This window comes from Theropithecus gelada, chromosome 17 (assembly GCF_003255815.1).
Source record: "Theropithecus gelada isolate Dixy chromosome 17, Tgel_1.0, whole genome shotgun sequence".
Taxonomy (NCBI): domain Eukaryota; kingdom Metazoa; phylum Chordata; class Mammalia; order Primates; family Cercopithecidae; genus Theropithecus; species Theropithecus gelada.
In genome coordinates this window covers 71,953,772-71,977,700 of record NC_037685.1, presented here as the reverse complement: position 1 = coordinate 71,977,700, position 23,929 = coordinate 71,953,772, and the positions used below count along the sequence as shown (strand labels likewise).

The 23,929-nt window shown below is 38.8% G+C and overlaps 1 protein-coding gene across 1 annotated transcript in view; it reads left to right on the top strand.

Moving 5' to 3' along the window:
• The window catches only part of MRPS31 (mitochondrial ribosomal protein S31), a 38,859-nt gene that overhangs the window by 6,295 nt on the left and 8,635 nt on the right, over positions 1-23,929 (top strand). The window contains exons 3-6 of the mRNA XM_025364766.1: positions 5,857-6,015; positions 7,921-8,061; positions 11,184-11,257; positions 15,942-16,085. Coding sequence (XP_025220551.1) covers positions 5,857-6,015; positions 7,921-8,061; positions 11,184-11,257; positions 15,942-16,085 — 518 coding nt within the window. The remainder of the gene's footprint in view (positions 1-5,856; positions 6,016-7,920; positions 8,062-11,183; positions 11,258-15,941; positions 16,086-23,929) is intronic.

Here is a 23,929-nt window from a genome sequence, read left to right as displayed (position 1 = left end):
ACAGTGGGGAAGGCCAGTCTGTGCTCTGTGATGTCTGGGGCCTCAATTGGAAGACTTGGAAGTCTGAGGCTGGAATCATCTGAAGTTTGCTCACTCATAGGTCTGGCAGTTGATGCTGGCTGTCAGCTGAGACCTTAGCTGAGGGTGTTAGCAGAAACACCTACCTGTGGCTTTCTTTGTGGCCTGGGCTTTATCACTGCATGGTGGCTGAGTTCCAGGGCGGGTGTCTTAAGAGAAAGTGAGCCAAGAGAAAGTTGTATTTTCGTTTTAATGACCTAGCCTTGTAATAAGATTGGACACTACCATGTTCACCCTTGTTCCACATTGATTTTCCTGGGATATTTGTTTTTAGTACAACCACTCCTGAGGAACAATCTTAACAAAGATAGAATGTCATTGATAGGAATGGAGCAATATACAGGTGGCCCTCTGTATGTGCAGGATCTGCATTCACAGATTCAACCAACTTCTGATTGAAAAATATATATTAAAAAAACACAGTATAACAACTACTTACATAATTAGGTATTATAAGTAATCTAGAGATGATTTTAAAGTATTTGGAGGATATGCGTTACTTATACGCAGGTACTCTGCCATTTTATATAAGGGGCTTTTGCATCCATCCTGGTGGGGGCCAGAGCTGTTCCTGGAAACAATGCCCGTATCCCACGGTCCCACCTCCCCTGCAGATATGAAGGGACTGCTGTAATGTTACTGTGAACTGCCTAGTTTACATCATTATTGACGTGGTTGTGTTTTCCTGTGGTGCCCCGGAGTGCCTTAAGGCACAGTTTGGGAGCCAGGGTCCCAAGTAGAGAGCTTGTGTCTTCTCCATTCATCTTTAGCTGAGGTAGATTCCAGGCTGGAATCTGGAATCGTCTGAGGGCCCTTTTCCAGTAGTTGATACTGGCTGTTGGCTGAGGCTTTAGCTAGGGCTCTTGGCCAGTACACTTACCCATGGCCTTTCCATGTGGCCTGGGTTTCTTGCCTGGTAACTGGGTTCCACAGACAAATGTCGTGAGAGATGGAAGTGAAAGCTGTATCACATTATTTGATCTAGCCTCAGAAGTCACAGCATGTTACTTCTACCTTGTTCTGTTCATCAGGACAGTCACAAAGTTTCCCCTGGTTTTCAGGGGGGAAGATAGATTCTCTTGATGGATATGTGGCAATGTTTTGGAAGAGCATGTGGAACCAGAAGTGATGCTGTCACTATTTTCTCAAAGTATAATCTGCTTTGATTATACATCTGGTACCTAATAACGTAGAATTTCAGCTGTATTATAGGCAACATTGTCATGACAAAATTGACCCCTAATTCATAGATTGCATCTGGCCTGGGAGAAGTATGGGTACCTGATGGGGATACCATATTTAGGACATAAATGCAGTGATTCTTCTTACTGCATGTCCTTTGCAGGGACCCTGGAAACTGCATGTGGCCTTGTTACAAGAGATACTGGCTCCTGTGGGGCAGTAAGCCAGGCAGCTTGCAGATCTCCTGTCCTTACTCTAAGATGAATGACTATGTGAAGTGTCACCTGCACGAACACTGCAAAAACTCCTACTGAGAAGGACACCCAAGGCTGCCCTGCTGGCCTGCTGTAGTTCTGCCTTTCATCTTCTTGAATGGACTGGACCAGGTGTCACCTGTAGCGGTCCTTTGGGTCTGAATGTTTAGTGAAACCTAAGAATATCCCTGGTGGTGCAGCAATAACCAAAGTTTCTAGATCTGCTTTAACTTCCTCTTAACCTGATTTATTTGGGAGGCATCAGCTAACTATTACTCCCTTAATTGATCCCTGCTGGGAATTCATTATATTTCACATACCATCCGAAGTGCTAGAGATTGGACATTGAACAAAACAAAGTCTCTGCTTCCTACATTAAAATGGGGGGAGGGATGTAGGAGAGGAGATGTATGTATAACACACACACACACACACACACACAGTGTCTATACTATGTCAGGTGGTGAAACATGAAGAAAAATAAGAGTGATGGAGTTGGGCCAGGCACAGCCTATAATCCTAGCACTTTGGGAGGGTGAGGCAGGAGGATTGCTTGAGTTTAGGAGTTAAAGACCAGCCCGGCCAACATAGTGAGACCCGGTCTTTACAAAAAATGAAAAAAAAAAGCTGGGTGTGATTGCATGCACCTGTAGTCCCAGCTCCTCGGGAAGCTGAGGCAGGAGGATTGCTTGAGCTGAGGAGGTTGAGGCTGCAGTGAGCTGTGATTGTGTCACTGTACTCCAGCCTGGGTGGGAAAAAAAAAAAAAAAAAAAGAATAGGGGTGCTGGAGAGGTGCTATTTTTTAAGAATAATCAGGGAAGAACTCTGATAAGGTAACATTTGAGCAAAGATTAGAATCAAATTAAGGATAAAGCCATGCAGATATCTGAAAGATGAATTCCTTTTCAGGCATAGAGGATAGAACTGCTTAGGCCTTGAGGCTGGAGTATGCAGTATCCTTCAAATTTCGCAAATCTGTTTCTTTTCTTTTCTTTTTTTTTTTTTTTTGAGACGGAGTCTCGCTGTGTGGCCCAGGCTGGAGTGCAGTGGCCCGATCTCGGCTCACTGCAAACTCCACCTCCTGGGTTCGCCATTCTCCCGCCTCAGCCTCCGAGTAGCTGGGACTACAGGCGCCCGCCACCACGCCCGGCTAGTTTTTTGTATTTTTAGTAGAGACGGGGTTTCACCATGTTAGCCAGGATGGTCTCGATCTCCTGACCTCGTGATCCACCCGCCTCGGCCTCCCAAAGTGCTGGGATTACAGGCTTGAGCCACCGCGCCCGGCCTCTTTTCTTTTTTTTGATACAGAGTCTTGCTTTGTTCCCCAGGCTGGAGTTCACTGGCACAATCTCAGCTCACTACAACCTCCACGTCTGGGCTCAAGCAGTCCTCCCACCTCAGCCTCCTGAGTAGCTAGGACTACAGACATGCACCATCACACCTGGCTAATTTTTTTTTTCTTTTTGTAGAGACAGTGTTTCACTGTGTTGTCCAGGCTGGTCATGGACTCCTGAACTCAAGTAATCTGCCTACCTTGGCCTCCCAAAGTGTGGGATTACAGAAGTGAGCCACCACGCCCAGCCGTTTATTTTCTTTCTTTTTCTTTTTTTCTGTTTATTTTCTTTAAACACATATTCTTAGAAGTGGAATTGCTATGTCAAAAGATGTGCGTTTTTTTCTTTTGCCTTTGTCACCAAGTTGCCTATGTCACCAAGTTTCCTGCCAAAAGCGGTGCCAATTTAAGTATCCACTCAGTAGTTTCTTTCCCTCATCAGAATTCTTTTCTGAAATCTTATGTTATACAGTTTATTTTAAAGAAATTTTAAAAGTACAGAATGTTATCAAGGGGTAAATATGTATTCATGAAATAGTTTTAATTACAGGATAGAATAGATTGTTCAAAGATACTTTAAAAAGTTCTCCTTACATTGTTAAAATATATGAAGAAAGATCCCTATATGTAAAAATTATTCAATGACAGAGGCTCCCCCATAATTTTTATTAATTAGAACATTCCCAATTATAAAGCCAGAGAGTATAACTATATATGAAACCATTGTTATGAAATGTATGATTCTAGAAAATGAATATTCATCTATGTTCTGTGTATACTGTGATCAAATACATAAAAATTTGAAAGTGAAGTTCACAAGTAGTTTATGAAAGAAATACAATGACTTTGGAATAAGATTAAAACTTTATTCACAGGTAACAGTTTTGAAAGCACATTTTATTTTAACTGTTATATTTCCCTTTTTTTTTTTGAGGCAGACTCTCACTCTGTGGCTCAGGCTGGAGTGCAGTGGAAAAATCATGGCTCACTGCAGCCTCAACCTCCTGGCTAATTTTTTTTTTTCCCTTTTCTTTTCTTTTTTTCTCTATCCCCGGCTGGTCTCAAACTCCTGGGCTCAAGCGATCCTCCCGCCTCAGCCTCCCAAAGTGCTGGAATTACAGGCATGAGCCACCGTGCCCAACCCCTTGTTTCAGTCTTCTGTTTTTCTTCTATTCCTATCGGATTTTAGATCTTTCATACCTTAGTTAAGTCCTTAAAATCTTTCTCCAGGAACTTCAGGAATTTGGGAAGTTTAACTTTCGTATTAGGTAACAGATCATAATATAGAAAGCCAGGTATAAAAAAATGTTAATTTGGATCCCACTCATTGAGATGTCAGTTCTCAGTGAGTTAAAAAATGTTGCAAATAGCTAGGCATGGTGGCAGATGGCTATAGTCACAGCTACTCAGGAGGATGAAATGGGAGGATTGCTTGAACCCAGGACTTCGAGGCCAGACTTGATGACATATTGAGACCCCTGTCTCTTAAAAAAAAAAGAAAGAAAGAAAAAATGTTGTAAATAATTTATTTTCTTTTTATAATAGAATGTTTTTCTATTAACTTGCTCTAATTTAGGAAGCTTTTAAAAGCTTTTTCTTATGAAAAATTTAAAACATGAAAAGAACATAAAATGGTATAACCCCTTTCTACCATTGCCCAGCTTCAACAGTGACCAACATTGTGCCATTCTTGTGTCATCTATGCCTTCACCCACTTTCCATCTCCTACTTGATGATGATTTATGGCTCTTTATTTTCAGGTAAAATTTACATATATTAAAGTGTACAAATGTTAGCTGTAGGATTTTGACAAACAGATAAGCCCCTGTGACCCACACACTTACCAAGACACTGTGTTTCATTTTCACCTTCCCAGTCAGTAGCCATCAGTCCTGAGGCAATTGCTGTTTTGATTTTTTTTCTTTTCACCTCAGATTAGTGTTCCCTGTTCTGGAACTTGATATAAATGGAATCATACAGATTTTTGTTTGTTTGTTTGTTGAGAGTCTAGCTCTGACAGCCAGGCTGGAGTGCAGTGGTGCAATCTTGGCTCACTGCGACCTCCACCTCCCAGGTTCAAGCGATTCTCATGTCTCAGCCTCCAGAGTAGCTGGGATTTTACAAGCACGCGCCGCCATGCCTGGCTAATTTTTGTATTTTATATTCTTTGTGTCCAACTTCTTTCACTTGATCTAATGTCTATGGAAGTCATTCATGTTGTCATGAGCTGAGTACTCTTCCGTTGTATGGATGTATACAATTTGTTTTTCTATTCTGATGATAGACCTTTAGGTTGGTTCCAGTAAAGTTTCTGTGAACTGGTTAACCTGCCTTAATATTTGCTTACAATGTATATTGTTTCCAAAATACAATAGCATCTAATTAAAAATTCCAGTAATTTATAATTTTTGAGGCTGGTCTGTCCCTCGCCCCTCCACCTTAATATATTGTTCTGAGTTAGTGTTGTGCCTCAGCAAATATCCATTAATTTTAACATTTAACATTTCAAAGTTTATATAAAACCGGTACCTAATGGTTGAGAATTCTTGCCTTTGTCAGAAATTGAATTGAATACTTTTTTGAACACCAAAGTTTTCTCCAAAAATCATTTTACTTTTCACTAAACTAATGGCATAATAAGCAATTTCTCTTTTTTGTTTGTTTTGTTTTGTTTTGTTTTTGAGATGGAGTCTCACTCTGTCTCCCAGGCTAGAATGCAGTGGTGTGATCTTGGTTCACTGCAACCTCCACCTCCCAGTTCAAGCAATTCTCTTGTCTCAGCCTCCTGAGTAGCTGACACTACAGGCACGTACCACCACACCCAGCTAATTTTTGTATTTTTGGTAGAAATGGGGTTTCACCATGTTGGCCAGGCTGGTCTCGAACTCCTGACTTCAAGTGATCCGTCTGCCTCAGCTTTCCAAAGTGCTGGAATTACAGGCATGAGCCACCGCACCTGGCCAATCTCTCTTTTTTTCTTTCTCATTTGCTTTTCATTTTCTTTTTCAGAACTGAGCCCCTGAGTCCTGAGTTGGTGGCAGCTGCATCTGCTGTGGCAGATTCTCTCCCTTTTGACAAGCAAACAACAAAGTCAGAGCTGCTGAGGCAGCTCCAGCAGCATGAGGAAGAGTCAAGGGCACAGAGAGATGCAGAGCGACCTAAAATTAGGTGAGTGAATCAAACCCTTAAGTCAGTAATGTTTATATCTCAAACTGGGCCATTTTCATGTGGCTAGTGAGTAAAACACATAATATATACCACGTAAGTGGAATTTGTATATAAAATATACCACATAATTTTAGCAATTCAACTTTTTAAAAAAACTTATGTCTTAATTTTGATTATAGTTTTTAAAAAAACAATTGAATAAAGTTTTCTTTTAGGAAGTTACAGTTTCTTGTCCATGAAAAAAGAAATGGTAAATTCAGTAATGTTATCAAAAATAAATAACAGGTAGCTTCTCTGAGAAAAGTAATTTCTTCCAGTTAAATACCTTGCCGGTTTTATGATCATCTTCAGGTCTGTTTCCTTCTCTTTTTCCTCTTCTATATTTCATCTGACATCTTTCCACTCGTTCTCTTCATCTATCATTGTTTTATACCATGTTATACTACTTGCTGCCTACATTATAGTAAGTAGTAAGTATAGTAAGCAGTAACACTGCCTCATTTTGGAGAGTGATCTAAATCAGTTGTTCTCAGTGTGCATACCAGATTTATTTCAAGAAATTAAAAGAAATGGCCATGTGTGCTGACTCATGCCCATGATCCCAGCACTTCGGGAAGCTAAGGCAAGAGGATCACTTGAGGCCAGGAATTTGAGACCAGCGTGGGCAAAAAAGCAAGACCCCATCTCTACAAAACATAAAAAAATTAGGTGAGCATGGCGGCGTGTGCCTGTAGTCTAGCTACTTTGGAGGCTGAGGCAGGAGGATCACTTTTTTTTTTTTTTTTTTGAGACATAGTCTCGCTCTGTCACCCAGACTTGAGTGCAGTGGCGCGATCTCGGCTCATTACAAGCTCTGCCTTCCAGGGTCATGCTATTCTTCTGCCTCAGCCTCCCGAGTACTGAGACTATAGGCGCCCCCCACCACGCCCGGCTAATTTTTTTGTATTTTTTAGTAGTGATGGGGTTTCACTGTGTTAGCCAGGATGGTCTTGATCTCCTGACCTTGTGATCCACCTGCCTCAGCCTCCCAAAGTGCTGGGATTACACGTATGAGCCACTGCCCCCAGCCTCAGGAGGATCACTTAAGTTCAGGGTTTGAAGTTGCATTGAGCTATGATCTCACTACTGCACTTCAGCTTGGGCGATAGAGTGAGACAAGAAACTGTAATTTAAAAAAAAAAAAGGCCAGGTGTGTTGGCTTACGCCTGTAATCCCAGCACTGTGAGTGGCTGAGGTAGGTGGATCACCAGGTCAGGAGATCAAGACCATCCTGGCTAACACAGTGAAACCCTGTCTCTACTAAAAACACAAAAAATTAGCCTGGCGTCGTGGCATGTGCCTGTAGTCCCAGCTACTCGGAAGGCTGAGGCAGGAGAATTGCTTGAACCCGGGAGGCAGGGGTTGCAGTGAGCCGAGATCACGCCACTGCACTCCAACCTAGGCAACAGAGCGAAACTCCATCTCAAAAAAAAAAAAAAAAAAAAGGAAGACATAGATATCTGGACTGTTAGTTTAGTGACTCATTTTATTTGTGTTTGAACAAATAAAAAGCAACAAATAAATATGGCTAACTCTTGGTTTTAATTTAGTTACTGGATGTAGGTGATAGGTATAACAGATACTGATTTTACTTTCCTATCATTTTCTCTGAATAATTTTTCATACTACACGTTTTAAATGAAGATTTCTGAAGAACATCTTTAAAAGATGACAGTAAACAAATTGTAATGTTCCATGTTATGTGACTGTTAATAGGTGACATTTTTTATTTAAACATTTTTATGCTATGTAATTAGTGCATAAAAATGAAATAAGAATTAAACAATCTCAGTCTCGTGTTTAAGGAAGTTTATTATTGTTCTGTAGCTAAGATTTCTAATACACTTGACCTTTTTATTATTTCAGTTTCAGTAACATAGTATCAGATATGAAAGTTGCCAGAGGTTCTGCAGCTAGAGTTCGTTCAAGACCGGAGCATCAGATTCAATTTGATGATGGCTATGACAGTTCTCCTGACCAGCAGAAGACAACTGATCTTAGAAAAAGGTATCAGGCTTTGTAATCTGCTGGGTTTTGTTTGTGTAGTTTGTTTTTACCTTCACTGTAGATTTATCTTATTATGTGTGTTTATTATTGCTGTTGGATATTTGAACATTATGAATGCATTTACATCTGTGTTCTTACTCTCTGTATACCACTTCCTAGAGAGGGAACCATGTGCTGGATTTAGCCAGTCCCGTGGTTTTCCATACCTGAAATCAAAATGGGCCATGCTTCACATCTACCCACAATGAATAGGGGTCCTTTGATTTAGAATAAGAGGAGCTGACTGAATTCTGAGCAAATACGTATTTTGTGAGAAACATTATTTTTCATTTTAAATATGTGTCTAATACTGTGTATTCATATAGCCTTTATATCTCAATACATGCTTATCTGTTGGCATAGTTTAGAGAAATAACCCATCATCAACAAAAAGAAGGAAAGGCGAGAGGAAAAAAGTTTATATAATACTTTAAAATGGTAGATTATTTGTGGCCACTTGAATTTACTGATTTGAAGTTCTTAAAGATGCTGAGCTATGCCTTACATAGTTATTTTAGAATTTAAAGTTGTTCTGTATTTGCATAACGTTTATGTTCTTTTTCTTCTTTAAACCCTGAAAGTGATAGATGGGAAGGAGGAACCAGATATTTGGCATGGTCTGACAAAAATTAACTTGTCTTTATAGCAGGATATGCTCACAATTGGAGTGTTTTCAATGCATTGTGTATTCTGTGGATTTGTTTTAAGTAAAATCAGGAACTTGAGTTAACTCCTTCCAGGTGTTAAATTACTAATTTATACAGGAAAGTTGGAAAAGGTGGTCAGCAGTTAACACAGGAAGTTCAAGAGGTTATGGTGACTTTGGAAGATTATTTGAATTACTAATTTAAAGTGATTTAGTATCTGTTACATGTTATTGAATACAGGAGAAGGTGTACTTGGAGTTTTACTTAAGAATATTTAACTGAATCAGTTAATCCTCGAGAATATTTAACTGAATCATTCATCTTTTTTTTTTTTTTTTTTTTTTTTTTTTTTTTTTTTTTTGAGACGGAGTCTCGCTCTGTAGCCCAGGCTGGAGTGCAGTGGCCGGATCTCAGCTCACTGCAAGCTCCGCCTCCCGGGTTTACGCCATTCTCCGGCCTCAGCCTCCCGAGTAGCTGGGACTACAGGCGCCCGCCACCTCGCCCGGCTAGTTTTTTGTATTTCTTAGTAGAGACGGGGTTTCACCGTGTTAGCCAGGATGGTCTCGATCTCCTGACCTCATGATCCACCCGTCTCGGCCTCCCAAAGTGCTGGGATTACAGGCTTGAGCCACCGCGCCCGGCCTGAATCATTCATCTTAAACGATTCTGTGCAACTACATTAGGATGGTATATTATAATTTGATTTTTAATATTAGATTTGATATTTAATATTTTAAAACTTAGAAACTAAAGTAGGAAAGGGGTTTCTGTGCCTTCAATGTGTTAACAAGCCAGCTAGAGGTGAGTAAGGGGAAGCAATGATGAGATGCCGAGTTGTTCACCCTGCTGTGACTGGGGCAGGATCTGGGGTGTCAACCCAGACAGCCCAGGCCTGGACTGACTTCTTCTGTTGGAGATTGATAGTTCACACTGGCCTGCCTCAGAATGTTGGCACTGCCACTGACTAATTCTGTGACAGGGGCACCTTTTATAGCCTCTATCAGCCTGTTTCCCCAGCTATAAAATGCTGAAAGTGAAACCTGGCTTAAATGACTTTCTTAAGGAATAGAAAAGAAACACGTGTGAAGTATTTGGTACATGGTAGGTGCTCAGCAAATGTCCATTCCCTCTCTTTGTAGTACATTCCTCTTTTGAAATTCAATACTTTACCAAGGCATTCGCCCCCTGCTCTGACTTGCTTTAATCCACCATCCTGTTTACCAGACGTGTGGTTGAGGGGGAAGAATGCAAGGCACTGAAGAGAGTTCTGGAGCATAAAATCCTTTGTTTACAAATAACTTGGAACTACTAGATGGAAGATTTTATGATTTGAGATCACATTATTTAACGTTCATATGGTATTTGCATTTTTTCCAGTTATTTGTATTTAGTAGAGAGAAGTAATTTAGTTTATTAAAAAAACAAGAATTCAAAATTATTTTTAAAACTAACCTTCCAGTTTATTTTATTATTTTTTATTTTTCTTTGAGATGGAGTCTCACTCTTATCGCCCAGCCTGGAGTGCAGTGGCACAATCTCGGCCCACTGCAACCTCTGCCTCCTGGGTTCAAGGGATTCTCCTGCCTTAGCCTCTCAAGTGGCAGAGATTACAGGCACCTGCCATCACACCTGGCTAATTTTTTTTGTATTTTTAGTAGAGACGGGGTTTCACCATATTGGCCAGCCTGGTCTCAAACTCCTGACCTCAGGTAATCCACCTGCCTCGGCCTCCGAAAGTGCTGGGATTACAGGCGTGAGCCACCTCACCTGGCCAACCCTCCAGTTTATAAACTGGATTTTAATCTGCCAGTAAATTTATTCAAGTAAATATGTGAATTGATGCATAAAGCAGTTGATTATCAAGTGTGTAAGAAAATGTTACCTATTAACTCTCTGATATTAATTTCAATAGTTAATTAAAAATAGTCACGTAAAGAAAGTTAATAATTATTTTAAAATGCAGAATGATTGCTTTATGAAAGTGAATGTTGTGATTTACCAATGCAATCTTTTATAATTATAATTTATAATTAAACATTGCAGTGTTTTCTGCCCTTAAAGACAAATGTTGACTTTAACAGCTTCTATTTTAGCATAGTTTTATAGTTTTTCACAACATGGAGTTTTTAAAACCTTAATATAAGAGCGAAAAAATAAAAATTATGGCAAATTAAGCTAATCTTTTCAATTAGGTATTTTGGAAATTAAATTGCTGTAACTGATTTGTTGTATATGAAGCAAAACTTCAAGTGCACATTTCTGTTTTTAGTTTATCGGTCCTAAAAATGTGGCAATTTAGCTAAGATTTTTGATGTGGGTCAGTGGAATTATTTTAAATTTCTACATAGAATATTTCACTTAAGGTATTTTCTCATAATTTTTGTTGACAGTTTAAAATATATTCATTAAAATGTTATTTTCTTTTTTTAGACTTAGGAAAAACATATTCTCCGGGAAAAGACTTAATATTTTTGACATGACAGCAGTTACTAAAGAAGCACCTGAAACAGGTTTGTTAAGAATAACACTCTTAAAAAAAAAAAAAAAAAAAGAATAACACTCTTTCTCCGGGGGAGAAAATTCCATCTTTCCAAGATGTCCTTAGTGTTCTAATGGTGTAATAGTTGGATATTTTAATATTCCATTCTGTCATTGGTCTGGATCCTGCTTACGAATGTGGCAGTTGTTATAAGGAAAACTTGGGACTGTAACGTCCCCCCAAGCTGGGAAGGAGTTGAGAGACCAAAGTATAATTTGGGCAAGTCCAGCTTGGCAAATAGATGAGTTTACTAGAACTTACATACTGGACATTCCTGAGCAGCTCTAGAGTCACCCTGTCTCCCATTTCTAAGCTGCCTTTCAGCTAATGTTCTGGCTGTTTGCCTACTCTGTGTGTGCGATGACAGTGTTATCTGATATGTTCCCAGGTATGCCCAGGGATGTTTGGGTTCTCAAGGACACCTGCTTCTCAGCTAGGCACCATGGCCTTGGCTCCCTGCCCAGGCTTCAGGATCCAAGCAACATGCATAACGCTCTTAAGTAACCTGGTGGGGGACACATCACACTACAGTTGCCAACACTGCTAGTTTTGGTCAGGTTTCCCCCTTGAAATGTTGCATTCTTTGAGACAGTGGGAGGTAAAGTACTACCAATTACCAAATCCAGAGGTCCAGATTAGCTACTAATTTGGGTTAGAACATTAATAATCAACTACCATTTACAGTGTATCTCTATGCTATTACATAAAGATATACTGGTTCCTGCCCTTAGGCAGCTTAGAAGAGGAGATAGTACAAAATAACTTCCTGAAGTGACTTAGTGATTGTTCCGGAGATGGGAAGAACATTCAAGGAATATATTTAACAGACCTATAGTGTTTTCTTTGGGTAAGAAATTTGCCATTTTAAGTCTAAAAGAGAAATAAGAGTGTCCTCTTGCTTAACATTACATTTAGTTTACTAGTAAAATAAATGAAGAAACTTAATACAAATGGTCTGTAGCATATAAGTGATGAGCATTTCTAAAGAAAAGAAGTTAGTTTTTTGGATCTTGGTAGAAATAATGTTGTATATGAACCTGGGAGGCTGAGACAACAGGATGGCTTGCGACTAGGAGTTCAAGACCAGCCTGGGCAACATATTGAGCCCGTTTCTCTAAAAAATAGAAAAAAATTATCCAAGCGTGGTGGTGCATGCCCATAATCCTAGTAACTTGGGAAGTTGAAGTGACAGGATCACTGGAGCCCAGAATTCGAGGCTGCAGTAAGCTATGATTGTGCTATAACACTCCTTCCTAAGAATCAGAGTGAAACTCCATCTCGAAGGGGAAAAAAAAAGAACGTTGTATATGATAGATAAGTTCCTAGGCGGGCCTCCAAGGGCTCATTTAATGTTTCTACAGCTACTTATGTGAACTTTTGATTTTCCCTCTATTTAATAGACTATTAGGGGCTGGATCTCATTCATGTATACCTACTCATGTGGCTTACAGATAATAGGAACTAGTTATCTTAAATCTTAAATTCTTTTTTGAACAAACTGTACTGTAAAATATGTATCTATAGAGGAAAGAAGTTAATTCAGTGTTTGTTCATTTGAACTGAAGGTGAAGCTAAAAGAACAACCCCCTTCTTGTATTACAAAAACTGCATTATCTTGTGTATGATGAAAAGGAAATGCAAAATGCATAGGGACAAGGAATCGCCTCTCCCCTGCTCAAATGGTTAAGCATGCATCAGAAAGAAATTTGTTGGCAGGGCACAGTGGCTCACGCCTGTAATCCCAGCACTTTGGAAGGCCAAGGTGGGTGGGTCACCTGAGGTCAGGTGTTCGATACCAGCCTGGCCAACATGGTGAAACCCCCTCTCTCTAAAAATACAAAAATTAGCTGGGCACGGTGTTGGGTGCCTGTAATCCCAGCTACTCGGGTGGTTGAGGCAGGAGAATCACTTGCACCCAGGAGGCGGAGGTTGCAGTGAGCCAAGATTGCCTGTCCAGCCTGTGTGACGAGCAAAATTCTGTCTCAAAAAGAAAAAATAAAAGGAAGAAATTGGTTGTCAGGGCAGCTGCTATTGTCCAGCCAAGAGAGACACGTGAAGATTCTTGAGATTCTTGAAGGAACCAGCTTACTTTTTAAAATGAAAAAATCTTATTTCTAAAACTGAAGTTAGTTGGCAAGGTAGCACCAAAGTTTTATGTATTTGATAAAACAGTATCAAATGATTATACTCTAGTGAGGACAATAGCACACAAATTTATGTAATAATTTACTTTAATGAAGGTACTGTGTGAATATGCTATACTTGCATGAGTCTAAAGAATGGTGTTTGTTCCCAATTAAATACAAGAATAGCAAAATGTGGAAACGTAAAATTTAGCAATTGTTCACTGTTGTTTTCCCACCGCCTGAAATAATGCTGGAAATATAGTTGGCATTCAGTAATTTTTTAATTGACTGATTGAATGAGTTATTCTGTTCCATGATTCCCATGTCTTGTTCCCCACTAAGTTCTTACCACTGCTACAAAGGATATAGTCGTAGGCCCTACTGGTTATCCTAGAGTCCACAGGCAGTATAGTTTAACAGAAAGAGTGTTGGTGTTGTGTAGAACTGGATTCCAATTCAGATTCTGCCGCACTAACCTTTCCCCACCTATAAAATGAGGGTTGCTACATACATCTCAAAGATTAAATGAGGTAATCTGAGAAAAGTGTCAGGCACAGTGCCTGGAACATAGTGCATATTTAATAAATGCTTACAAATATTAGCAAGTGTAAAAATATAGTGATGATCCTAATGATGATGGAAAAAAACGTAGGTCAGTCAGTGACCACCAAGTAAAAGATAACTGAGACAATTAAGTTATTTTACTGGTGTGATTGCTCTGTAAATGTGGCTAGTGGAGGCTAACAACTGATTGTTTCCCAGTATTAGATGATCTAGGCCAAAATACCTCTACACACATTTCTGCACATAAAGACTTATAGAAATAGATTCAGAAGAAGCAAAATAGATAAAATAAGGCTTACCCAGGTAGAAGAGTAATTGAGCTATTTGTTGATATGCTTTAGTGGGGCTTGGCAAAAGTGGATAAAGAGGTAAGCTGGAGGATAGATCATATGCAGTCTATGCCTCTAAACCGGAAATTGTGTTCCTAGGAATTTGTTCTGAGGAAATATTACAGATATGCACAGAATACAAGGACATTTGTCACTATAGTATTTAAAAGAGAAAATATATAAATGATCAAAATATTCAGTAGTAGGGGATTAATTGTGAAAAAAGTACATTACCAAACTATACGATCCTCATTTATTTTAAAAAGTGATATCACACAGAAAAAAATAAGAAAGATAGAAGATATTGGTAAAAATAACTAAAGAATAAAAATATAGGAAAAAAGGTAGCCAAGGGATAGATACTGATATTCATTTTCTTTTTACAACTTTATTAAGGTATAATTTGTGTGCAACAAACTGCATATATTTAAAGTATATAACTTGACTAATTTTAACAAATGTATACATCCATGAAAATATCAGTTATAATTCTGAACATTTTCATGAACCTACAAAGTTTCCTCGTGTCCTTTTGCAGTAAACGCAGACACACACGCCCACACACAGTACGTAGGCAACCTTTGATCTGCTTTCTGTTACAATAGATTAGTTTGTATCTTTTAGAACTGTACATAACTGAAATCGCATAGTATGTACTCCTTTGCATTTGGCTTCTTTGACTCAGCATAATGATTTGCGATTCATCCATATGCTGTTATATGTACTAGTAACGCATTTTTATTACTGAGTAGTATACAGTTGTGTGGATGTTTCACATTTTTGTACCTGTTCACCTGTTAGTGGACATTTGGGTTGTTTCCCAAATTACAACCCACATTTGGCTATTACAAAGAAAGCTGCCATTAACTTTTGTGTACAAGTCTTTGTGTGGACATGTATTATCTCTTGGGTGAATATCCAGGGATGAAACTACTATGTTGAATAATAGATATATTTTTAACTTTTTAAGAAGCCATCAAACTGTTTTCTAAGGTGGTTGTACCATTTTATGTTCCTAGCAGCAGTAACTGGTGGGAATAGGGCTCATTTTCAAAAGATCTGAAGTTTCAGAAGTAAATAAGTTATTGAAACATGTAATATGATAGTGGTAATTAGCCAACATGATAATACGTTACTCATAGGGTTGGTTGTGAGAATTACATGCACTAATGCATGAAATAAATGCATTTAAGCACAGAGGAGTAATCAGTATTCATTATCAGTTTTGTTATTCTGTTAATACAACTTCTTTAGTTGTTAACAGTAGTACATTTGTAACTAATTTTGATAGACTAAAGATAACAGGCTAGACTTTAAAAATCAAAGTCACATATTCTACAAAAAACATTCACATTCATAAAAATACCCTTAAACAAAACACAAATTTATTTTTTCTTTCCAGTAGAGGGGGCAGTGATTACCTGGCATTGTAAAACAAAAGCTAAGCTTGCCATTATTGTAGTTACAATTTTTAATATAATTTTTGCAGTTATCTCTCAGTAACTTTTTATTATATACTATTTAATTATGAGTGTCAGGGTCTGAAAAATACATGATCAATTCAAGATTGGTTGTAACTTTTTAAAAAAGACACTTACATTGACTTGTTCTTATTTAAAATGTCTTTGTTTTACAGATGCATCACCTTCACTGTGGGATGTGGAATTTGCTAAGCAGTTAGCCACAGTAGATGGACAATTCCTTCAGAATGGGTTTGAAGAGCTGATCCAGTGGACAAAAGAGGGGAAACTGTGGGAGTTCCCAATTAACAATGAAGCAGGTATATGTTAATTTCAGGGGGTTATAAAATGTATTGAGTTTATTTCTGCCAGATACTTACTTTTGGAGTGTAGATACTTACATGAATTTTAAAACCTTTTGTGGATATCTTCATGGTGTACTAAAATAAATGTGACAAGGTTTTTTAAAAAAGATGTTAGAATTTCACTATTTTTAGATATTTGATAAGGAAAATGAAGAAGTAAAACTATATGGCAAAAATCCAGCATGAATTCCTATGACATAAAAGGACTGAGAACTACAAATGATACCAGTTTTCTAATTGCTACACAGGATATTACTTGGTGAATCTTCAAGAAATTACATAAGGCGTATGAGATTATACTTAAAATTTGGAGAACATTGCAACTCTTAAAGTCTCACGCTGGTGTCCTTTAGTCATAAAACCATTGCATTAATGAGCTACAAGGAACTTGTATGAGCCACTCAAAGCAAAAACCTTAGTAGGCTTTGGAAGTCTTTGCCCACATAATACAGACGCTTTGAACTGGCAACAGAATGTCATCTACTTTACTGGGTATTTTTTGGAGATGTTACCTCTTCCTAAAGCAAAAGAAAAACAGTATTACTATGCTATTTATTTTTTATGATACCCATGTTGTCATCAGTTAAACATTTTAATTGAGTTTATAGACGTATTTTGAATTGGAAAAGATTCATGGCTGGGCGCAGCTCACGCCTATATTCCCAGCACTTTGGGGAGGCTGAGGCCGGTGGATCACCTGAGATCAGGAGATCGAGATCAGCCTGACCACCATGGTGAAACCCCATCTCTACTAAAAATGCAAAATCAGCCAGGTGTAATGGCACATGCCTGTAATCCCAGCTACTCAGGAGATTGAGGCAGGAGAATTGTTTGAACCTGGGAGGCGGAGGTTGCAGTGAGCCAAAATTGTGCTATTGCACTCCAGCCTGGGCAACAAGAGTGAAACTTCATCTCAAAAAACAAAAAAAAAAAGAGAAAAGATTCGTTTGCTTTTAGGCTAAGATTAGCTAGAAGTTGGAAAAGCCTAAATAAGTCTTAGGAAAATGTAGTCCGTATTTTAACCTTCATAATGTTATGGTATCATTGTAATATCTTAATTTTTGATAATCTTTTATTTGTTGGATTAATAGGTGGAACGGAAGCTTAAGTATCAGAAATATTTAGTCTTATATGTAAATAATTAACATAAAGTGTTACTTTTTATAGGAAAACTTTAGAGACTTACAGATTCTTTTAGCAAATTCTTAATATTTTGTATGTTCATATTGTTTTTGCTTTTTGAGATAGAATCTCTCTCTGTCGCCCAGACTGGAGTGCAGTGGCGCTATCTCAGCTCACTGCAACCTCCACCTCCCGGGTTCAAGCAGTTCTCATGCCTCAGCCTCCCGAGTAGCTGGGATTAGAGGCATGCACCACCACACCCAGCTAATTTTTGTATTTTTTAGTAGAGACAGGGTTTTGCAGTGTTGGCCGGGCTGGTCTCAAACTCCTGACCTCAAGTGATCTGCCTACCTTGGTCTCCCAAAGTGCTGGGATTACAGGCGTGAGCCACCGCGCCTGGCCTGTATATTCATATTATACCTGCAATAATATAGAATACTGTGTTTCATGTATTACATAACCTGTGTGTTGCTTAAAGTATGGTTTCTGTGTTCTGGAAAGTATCAGGGTAAGGTAAAAACACCAACGCCTTTTTAGTTGTGCAAACCTGAGTACCAGCTCTGTCCATTTTAGCCATTTGCCTTTGAGGAAATTATTTAAGCTCCTGAGCCTCAGTATCCTCTTCTGTAAAATAATATCTGATTTAATGAAAGATTTGGTTTACTCTTACAACATGTTTAGATTTCATTATTTGAAGAAACTTGGTTGTTCCAAGTCCTCATGGTTAAAAACCTGATTTAAAAACCCAGTATTAGGCCGGGCACAGTGGCTCATGCCTGTAATTATAGCCACTTGGGAGGCTGAGGCAGGAGAATCACTTGAACCCAGGAGGTAGGGGTTGCAGTGAGCCAAGATTGTGCCGCGGTACTCCAGCCTGGGTGACAGAGCGAAACTCTGTCTCAAAAAAAAAAAAAGAAAGAAAGAAAGAATTAAAAAAAACAGTATTGAGGTATAATAATGTGACTTTATTCAGGAGAGTCAGTGAAGCATAGTGGTTTTAGACTCAAGATCCAGAGTAAGTTACAGACTTGATCTCCCCAAGCCTCACTTCCTTCATCTCTAAAATGATGGGAATAATAATAGGACTCATTATACAAGATTGGTGTGAGGAGTAAGTGAGGTTAAACAAGTAAAGCATCATCATCATCATCACCCCTGTTTCTACAGCAACAATATTGTGAGGGGGTTTGCTTCTGTAACTGTTTTCCATTGTATACTGTAACATTTTATTTTTCGAAATTTTACTTTATACTGGAACATTTTAAATCTTAAAATATTAATAAGGATAGTATGTATTATCTGGGAACCACCGAGTAGGGTGTTAGGAAAGCACGAACTCATAGTATATTGTCATCAGCAGTGAAACACTTAAGTGCATCAAAATGTGATCAAACTCCAACGGAATTTATCTTAAATTTGACCTGGTTTCTGAGAAAATTTAATTTCTAAAAAAGGAGAGAAACATGTTTTTTTTGGTCATGTTGGGGAGATAAATGTGACAACTATCCACATGACACTTCGTATTATTGATATTTCAGGGCTGGAAAAGGAGGTGGTAGGTAACTCATTTTCAGCTCCTTAAGGCATTGTTATCTGAAGTAAAAACAGGAAAGGACTATGGAAACTCTCACTTTGATCACTGCCCTGGGTGCACACTTAGAAACTTGTACTTTGAGAAACTGGCGTTGTAACCTGACACCTCAACAATTCAATAACTTTCTTTTATATTTCCTATACTTAAATGTTGAAATGAATGAAATACCTTTCTTTCCCTACTAATAATTAGCTTTATGAAGATTTATTTGGATTCTTTTGCGGAAGGATGTTTTGTTTTGTTTTTAGTAGTGTTGGAACATAATATTGAAAATGACAAAGTGACATGTCATGTGTTTACAGTTTAGTTCGCAGTGTGGTGTTTTTCCATTATATAAAAAATTAAGGTTTGTTGTTTTGCCACTTAATGCATATAAATTATTTTTCCAATTGAGAATAGCTTTTTTTTCTGTTTCTATTTTAAGAGCTTGTTAGTCCTTTGTGCTTTGCCTTCATGGAGATTTACAAGCGCTATTAGATGAAATTGTTTTCACTTAGACTTGGCACTAGTTTATATGTTGGATTGTTAATGATCCATTTTTATTTTAGCCTCTACTTTGATTTTAACTAACTTTAATCACATTTATGCTTACCCAGTAACAGAGTGTTTCTAAGGCTAGTTTTTATGGGGGAGAGGGGATTTGTTGAGGGGATTGTTCTTTCATACAACATAAAAGCATGATCCATGAAAGAAGAAAGTGGTAAGTTGAACTATATTAAAAATAAGACGTTTGCACTGTGAAAGACACTGTTAAAATATAAAAAGACAAGCCACAGAGTAGGAGAAAATATTTGCAAAACACATATCTGTGATAAAAGACAGGTATAGAAAATACATTTTAAAAATTCTTGGCTGGGTATGGTGGCTCACACCTGTAATCCCAGAACTTTGGGAGGCCGAGGCAGGTGTATCACCTGAGGTCACGAGTTCAAGACCAGCCTGGCCAACATGGTGAAACCCTATCTCTACTAAAAATACAAAATTAGCCGGGTGTGATGGCGCATGCCTGTAATTCCAGCTACTTGGGAGGCTGAAGCAGGAGAATCACTTGAAGCCGGGAGGCGGAGGCTGTGGTGAGCTGAGATTGCACCATTGTACTCCAGCCTGGGCAACAAGAGTGAAACTCCGTCTCAAATAAAATAAAATAAGATAAAAATAAAATAAAATAAAATGCAAAATATGGCCGGGTGCAGTGGCTCATGCCTGTAATCCCAGCACTTTAGGAGGCCGAGGTAGGTGGATCACTTGAGGTTAGGAGTTTGAGAACAGACTGGCCAACATGGTGAAACCCCATGTCCTCTAAAAATCTCCTCTAAAAATACAAAAGTTAGCCAGGCTTGGTGGTGCACACCTGTAATCCCAACTACTCAGGAGGCTGAGGTATGAGAATCTCTTGAACTCAGGACAGGGAGGTTGCAGTGAGCTGCGATCTCGCCACTGCACTCCAGTCTAGGTAACAGAGCAAGACTCCATCTCAAAAATAAATAAATAAAAATAAAATGGGCTGGGTGCGGTGGCTCATGCCTGAAATCCCAGCACTTTGGGAGGCCGAGGTGGGCAGATCACCTCAGATAAGGAGTTTGAGACCAGCCTGGCCAAAATGGCGAAACCTGGCCTCTACTGAAAATGCAATAATTAGCCAGGCGTGATGGCGGGGCCTGTAATCCCAGCTACTTGGGAGGCTGAGGCATGCTAATTGCTTTGCTATTGTGAACAGTGCTGCAATGAACATACATTGCTCGAACCTGGGAGGTGGAGATCGCGCCACTGCACTCCAGCCTGGGTGACAGAGCACGACTCTATCTCAAAAATAAATGAATAAATAAATAAATAAAAATAAAATGGCAAAATATCTGTTCACCTTACCAAAGAACATATAAGGATGGCATATGAAAACATCATATGAGCCAGGCATGGTGGCTCACGCCTGTAATCCCAGCACTTTGGGAGGCCAAGGCGGGCGGATCACGAGGTCAGGAGATTGAGACCATCCTGGCTAACACAGTGAAACCCTGTCTCTACTAAAAAATACAAAAAATTAGCCAGGCGTGGTGGGGGGCGCCTGCAGTCCTGAGGCAGGAGAACGGCGTGAACCCGGGAGGCGGAGCTTGCAGTGAGCCGAGATCATGCCCCTGCACTCCAGCCTGGGCGACAGAGTGAGACTCCGTCTCAAAAAAAAGGAAACATCATATGTTGTTAGGGAATTGTAAGTTATTTTTTTCAAATAGCTAAATGTTTAGCTATTTGATTTATGTCTCCTTTTTAATTTATGTCTCCTTTTTAAAACTCTCATTTATTTGTGTCTCTAATTTGTGTTTTCTTCCTATTTTTTTATTTCCAGCTTTTAGGTTCAGGGGTACATGTGCAAGTTTGTTACGTGGGTAAATGGAGTATCATGGGGGTTTATTGTACAGATAATTTTGTCACCCAAGTAATCAGCATAATACCTGAAAGGTGGTTTCCCAATCTTCATTCTCCTCCCACCCTCCACCCTCAAATAGGCCCCAGTGTCTGTTGTGCCCTTCTTTGTGTCATATGTACTCAGTATTTAGCTTCCACTTATAATTGAGGACATGCAGTATTTGGTTTTTCTGTTTCTTCATTAATTCACTTAGGACAATGGCCCCCAGCTCCATCCATGTTGCAGCAAAGGCCATGACCTCATTATTTTAATAGCTGCATAGTATCCCATGGTGTGTATGTACCCCATTTTCTTTATCCAGTCCACCATTCATGGGCACCTAGGTTGATTCCATGTCTTTGCTATTGTGAATAGTGCTGCAATGAACATACATATGCATGTGTCTTTATGAGAGAATAATGTATATTCCTTTGGGCATATTCCCAGTAATCGGATTGCTAAGTTGAATGGTAGTTCTGTTTTAAGTTCTTTGAGAAATCTCCAGACTGCTTTCCACAGTGGCTAAACTAATTTACATTCCCACCAACAGTGTACGAGCGTTCCCTTTCCTCTGCAACCTTACGAGCATCTGTTGTTTGCAACATTTTAATAGCCATTCAGACTGGTGTGAGATGGTATCTCGTTGGGTTTTGATTTGCATTGCCTGGATGATCCGTGATAATGAGCATTTTTCATATGTTTGCTGGCCATGTATATGTCTTCTTTTGAGAAGTGTCTGTTCATGTCCTTTGCCCATTTTTTAATAGGGTTGATTGTTTTTTGCTTCTTCAATTGTTTGAGTTCCTTATAGATTCTGGATATTAGACCTTTGTTGGATGCATGGTTTGCAGATATTTTCTGTCATTCTGTAGGTTTTCTGTTTATTGAAATTTTTTTTGCTGTGCTGAAGCTCTTTAATTAGGTCCCACTTCTCAATTTTTGTTTGTGTTACAGTTGCTTTTTTTTTTTTTTTTTTTTTGAGACAGAGTTTTCGCTCTTGTTGCCCAGGCTGGAGTGCATTGGCGCGATTCAGCTCACTGCAACCTCTGCTTCCTGGGTTCAAGTGATTCTCCTGCCTCAGCCTTCCAATTAGCTGGGGTTAGAGGCGTCTGCCACCATGCCCAGCTAATTCTTTTTGTATTTTTAGTAGAGTCAGGGTTTCACCATGTTGGCCAGGCTGGTCTTGAACTCCTGACCTCAGGTGATCTGCCTGCCTCAGCTTCCCAAAGTGCTGTGATTACAGTAGTGAGTCACTGCGCCGGGTCTACAGTTGCTTTTTGACTTAGTCATGAAGTCCTTGCCTGGGCTGTTGTCTAGAATGGTATTTCCTAGGTCTTCTTGTAGGGTTTTTATACTTTTAGATTTCACATTTAAGCCTTTAATCCATCTTGAGTTGATTTTTGTATATGGTCAAAGGTGAGGGGTCCAGTTTCAGTCTTCTGCATATGGCTAGTCTAAGGCTAATTTTTGATATGCTTTCCTAGAGTAATTCTCAATTTAGAGGCTTCAGTGGGCAAAGAAGGTCAGGATGAAAGTTAATCACACTTTGGTTTCTATTCTTTAGTTGGTTTAAACTTTTTCACTTCTTATGTGTCCTCTAGGGTATCTGGAATATGTGCTGTAATATGATCCAACAAGAACAGTGAGAAAAGTTCTAATTACCATAAAATCCTAAAGAAGGGCTCTGTTATTTGGGCAAGTATAGTGTGGAGAAAATTAGGGGAAGTGTAAAGATTATTAGGTATGTGCTAACTGAAAGGTAGCAGGATCTGTTTGTTGTTTTAGATGAGATTATGGCCTGTGAACAGGAGCCTTAAAGTACTGACAGGAAAATAAATAATAGTTGTGATAATACATAGAGGTGGAAACAACAATTCAAAGTGAAAATGACTGAGTTTGGTTCAGTGCTCTACTGTGGCCTTCTCAAAAATAATTGGTCATTGCTATTAACTGGAATTCACTATTTGTTGTATCATATTTTAAAAGTGTATTCAATATTTAAAGCAAAATTAGACATAATTAACCTGTCACCTTGATTGTGCATCATATAGGATTTCCTTATGTTTAATGTTTCACTGTCTCTTATGTTTTCTTTACTGTATTTTGCTACTTTGGTTTATTTAAAATATTTTAAATTACGTAAATAATAATGAAAGTTTACTTGCAAAAAAGTCAAATCGTGTGAAAGAATATGTACTTTACTCCTCGGTTCTCTTCTTCTTTTCCTGAAATAACCATTGTCAATAGTTTGATATATGTCCTCTCAATCAACATTAAATGGCAGTTACACATTTATCTACTGGTTTTTTTGACTTGTATGGGAACATACCATACATATATTGTCCTGCAGTGTGTGTGTGTGTGTGTGTATTTTTTTTTATTAATTTTTTATTCTTATTATACTTTTAAGTTCTAGGGTACATGTGCATAATGTGCAGGTTTGTTACATATGTATACTTGTGCCATGTTGCTGTGCTGCACCCATCAACTCGTCATTTACATCAGGTATAACTCCCAATGCAATCCCTCCCCCCTTCCCCCTCCCCATGATAGGCCCCGGTGTGTGATGTTCCCCTTCCCGAGTCCAAGTGATCTCATTGTTCAGTTCCCGCCTATGAGTGAGAACATGCGGTGTTTGGTTTTCTGTTCTTGTGATAGTTTGCTAAGAATGATGGTTTCCAG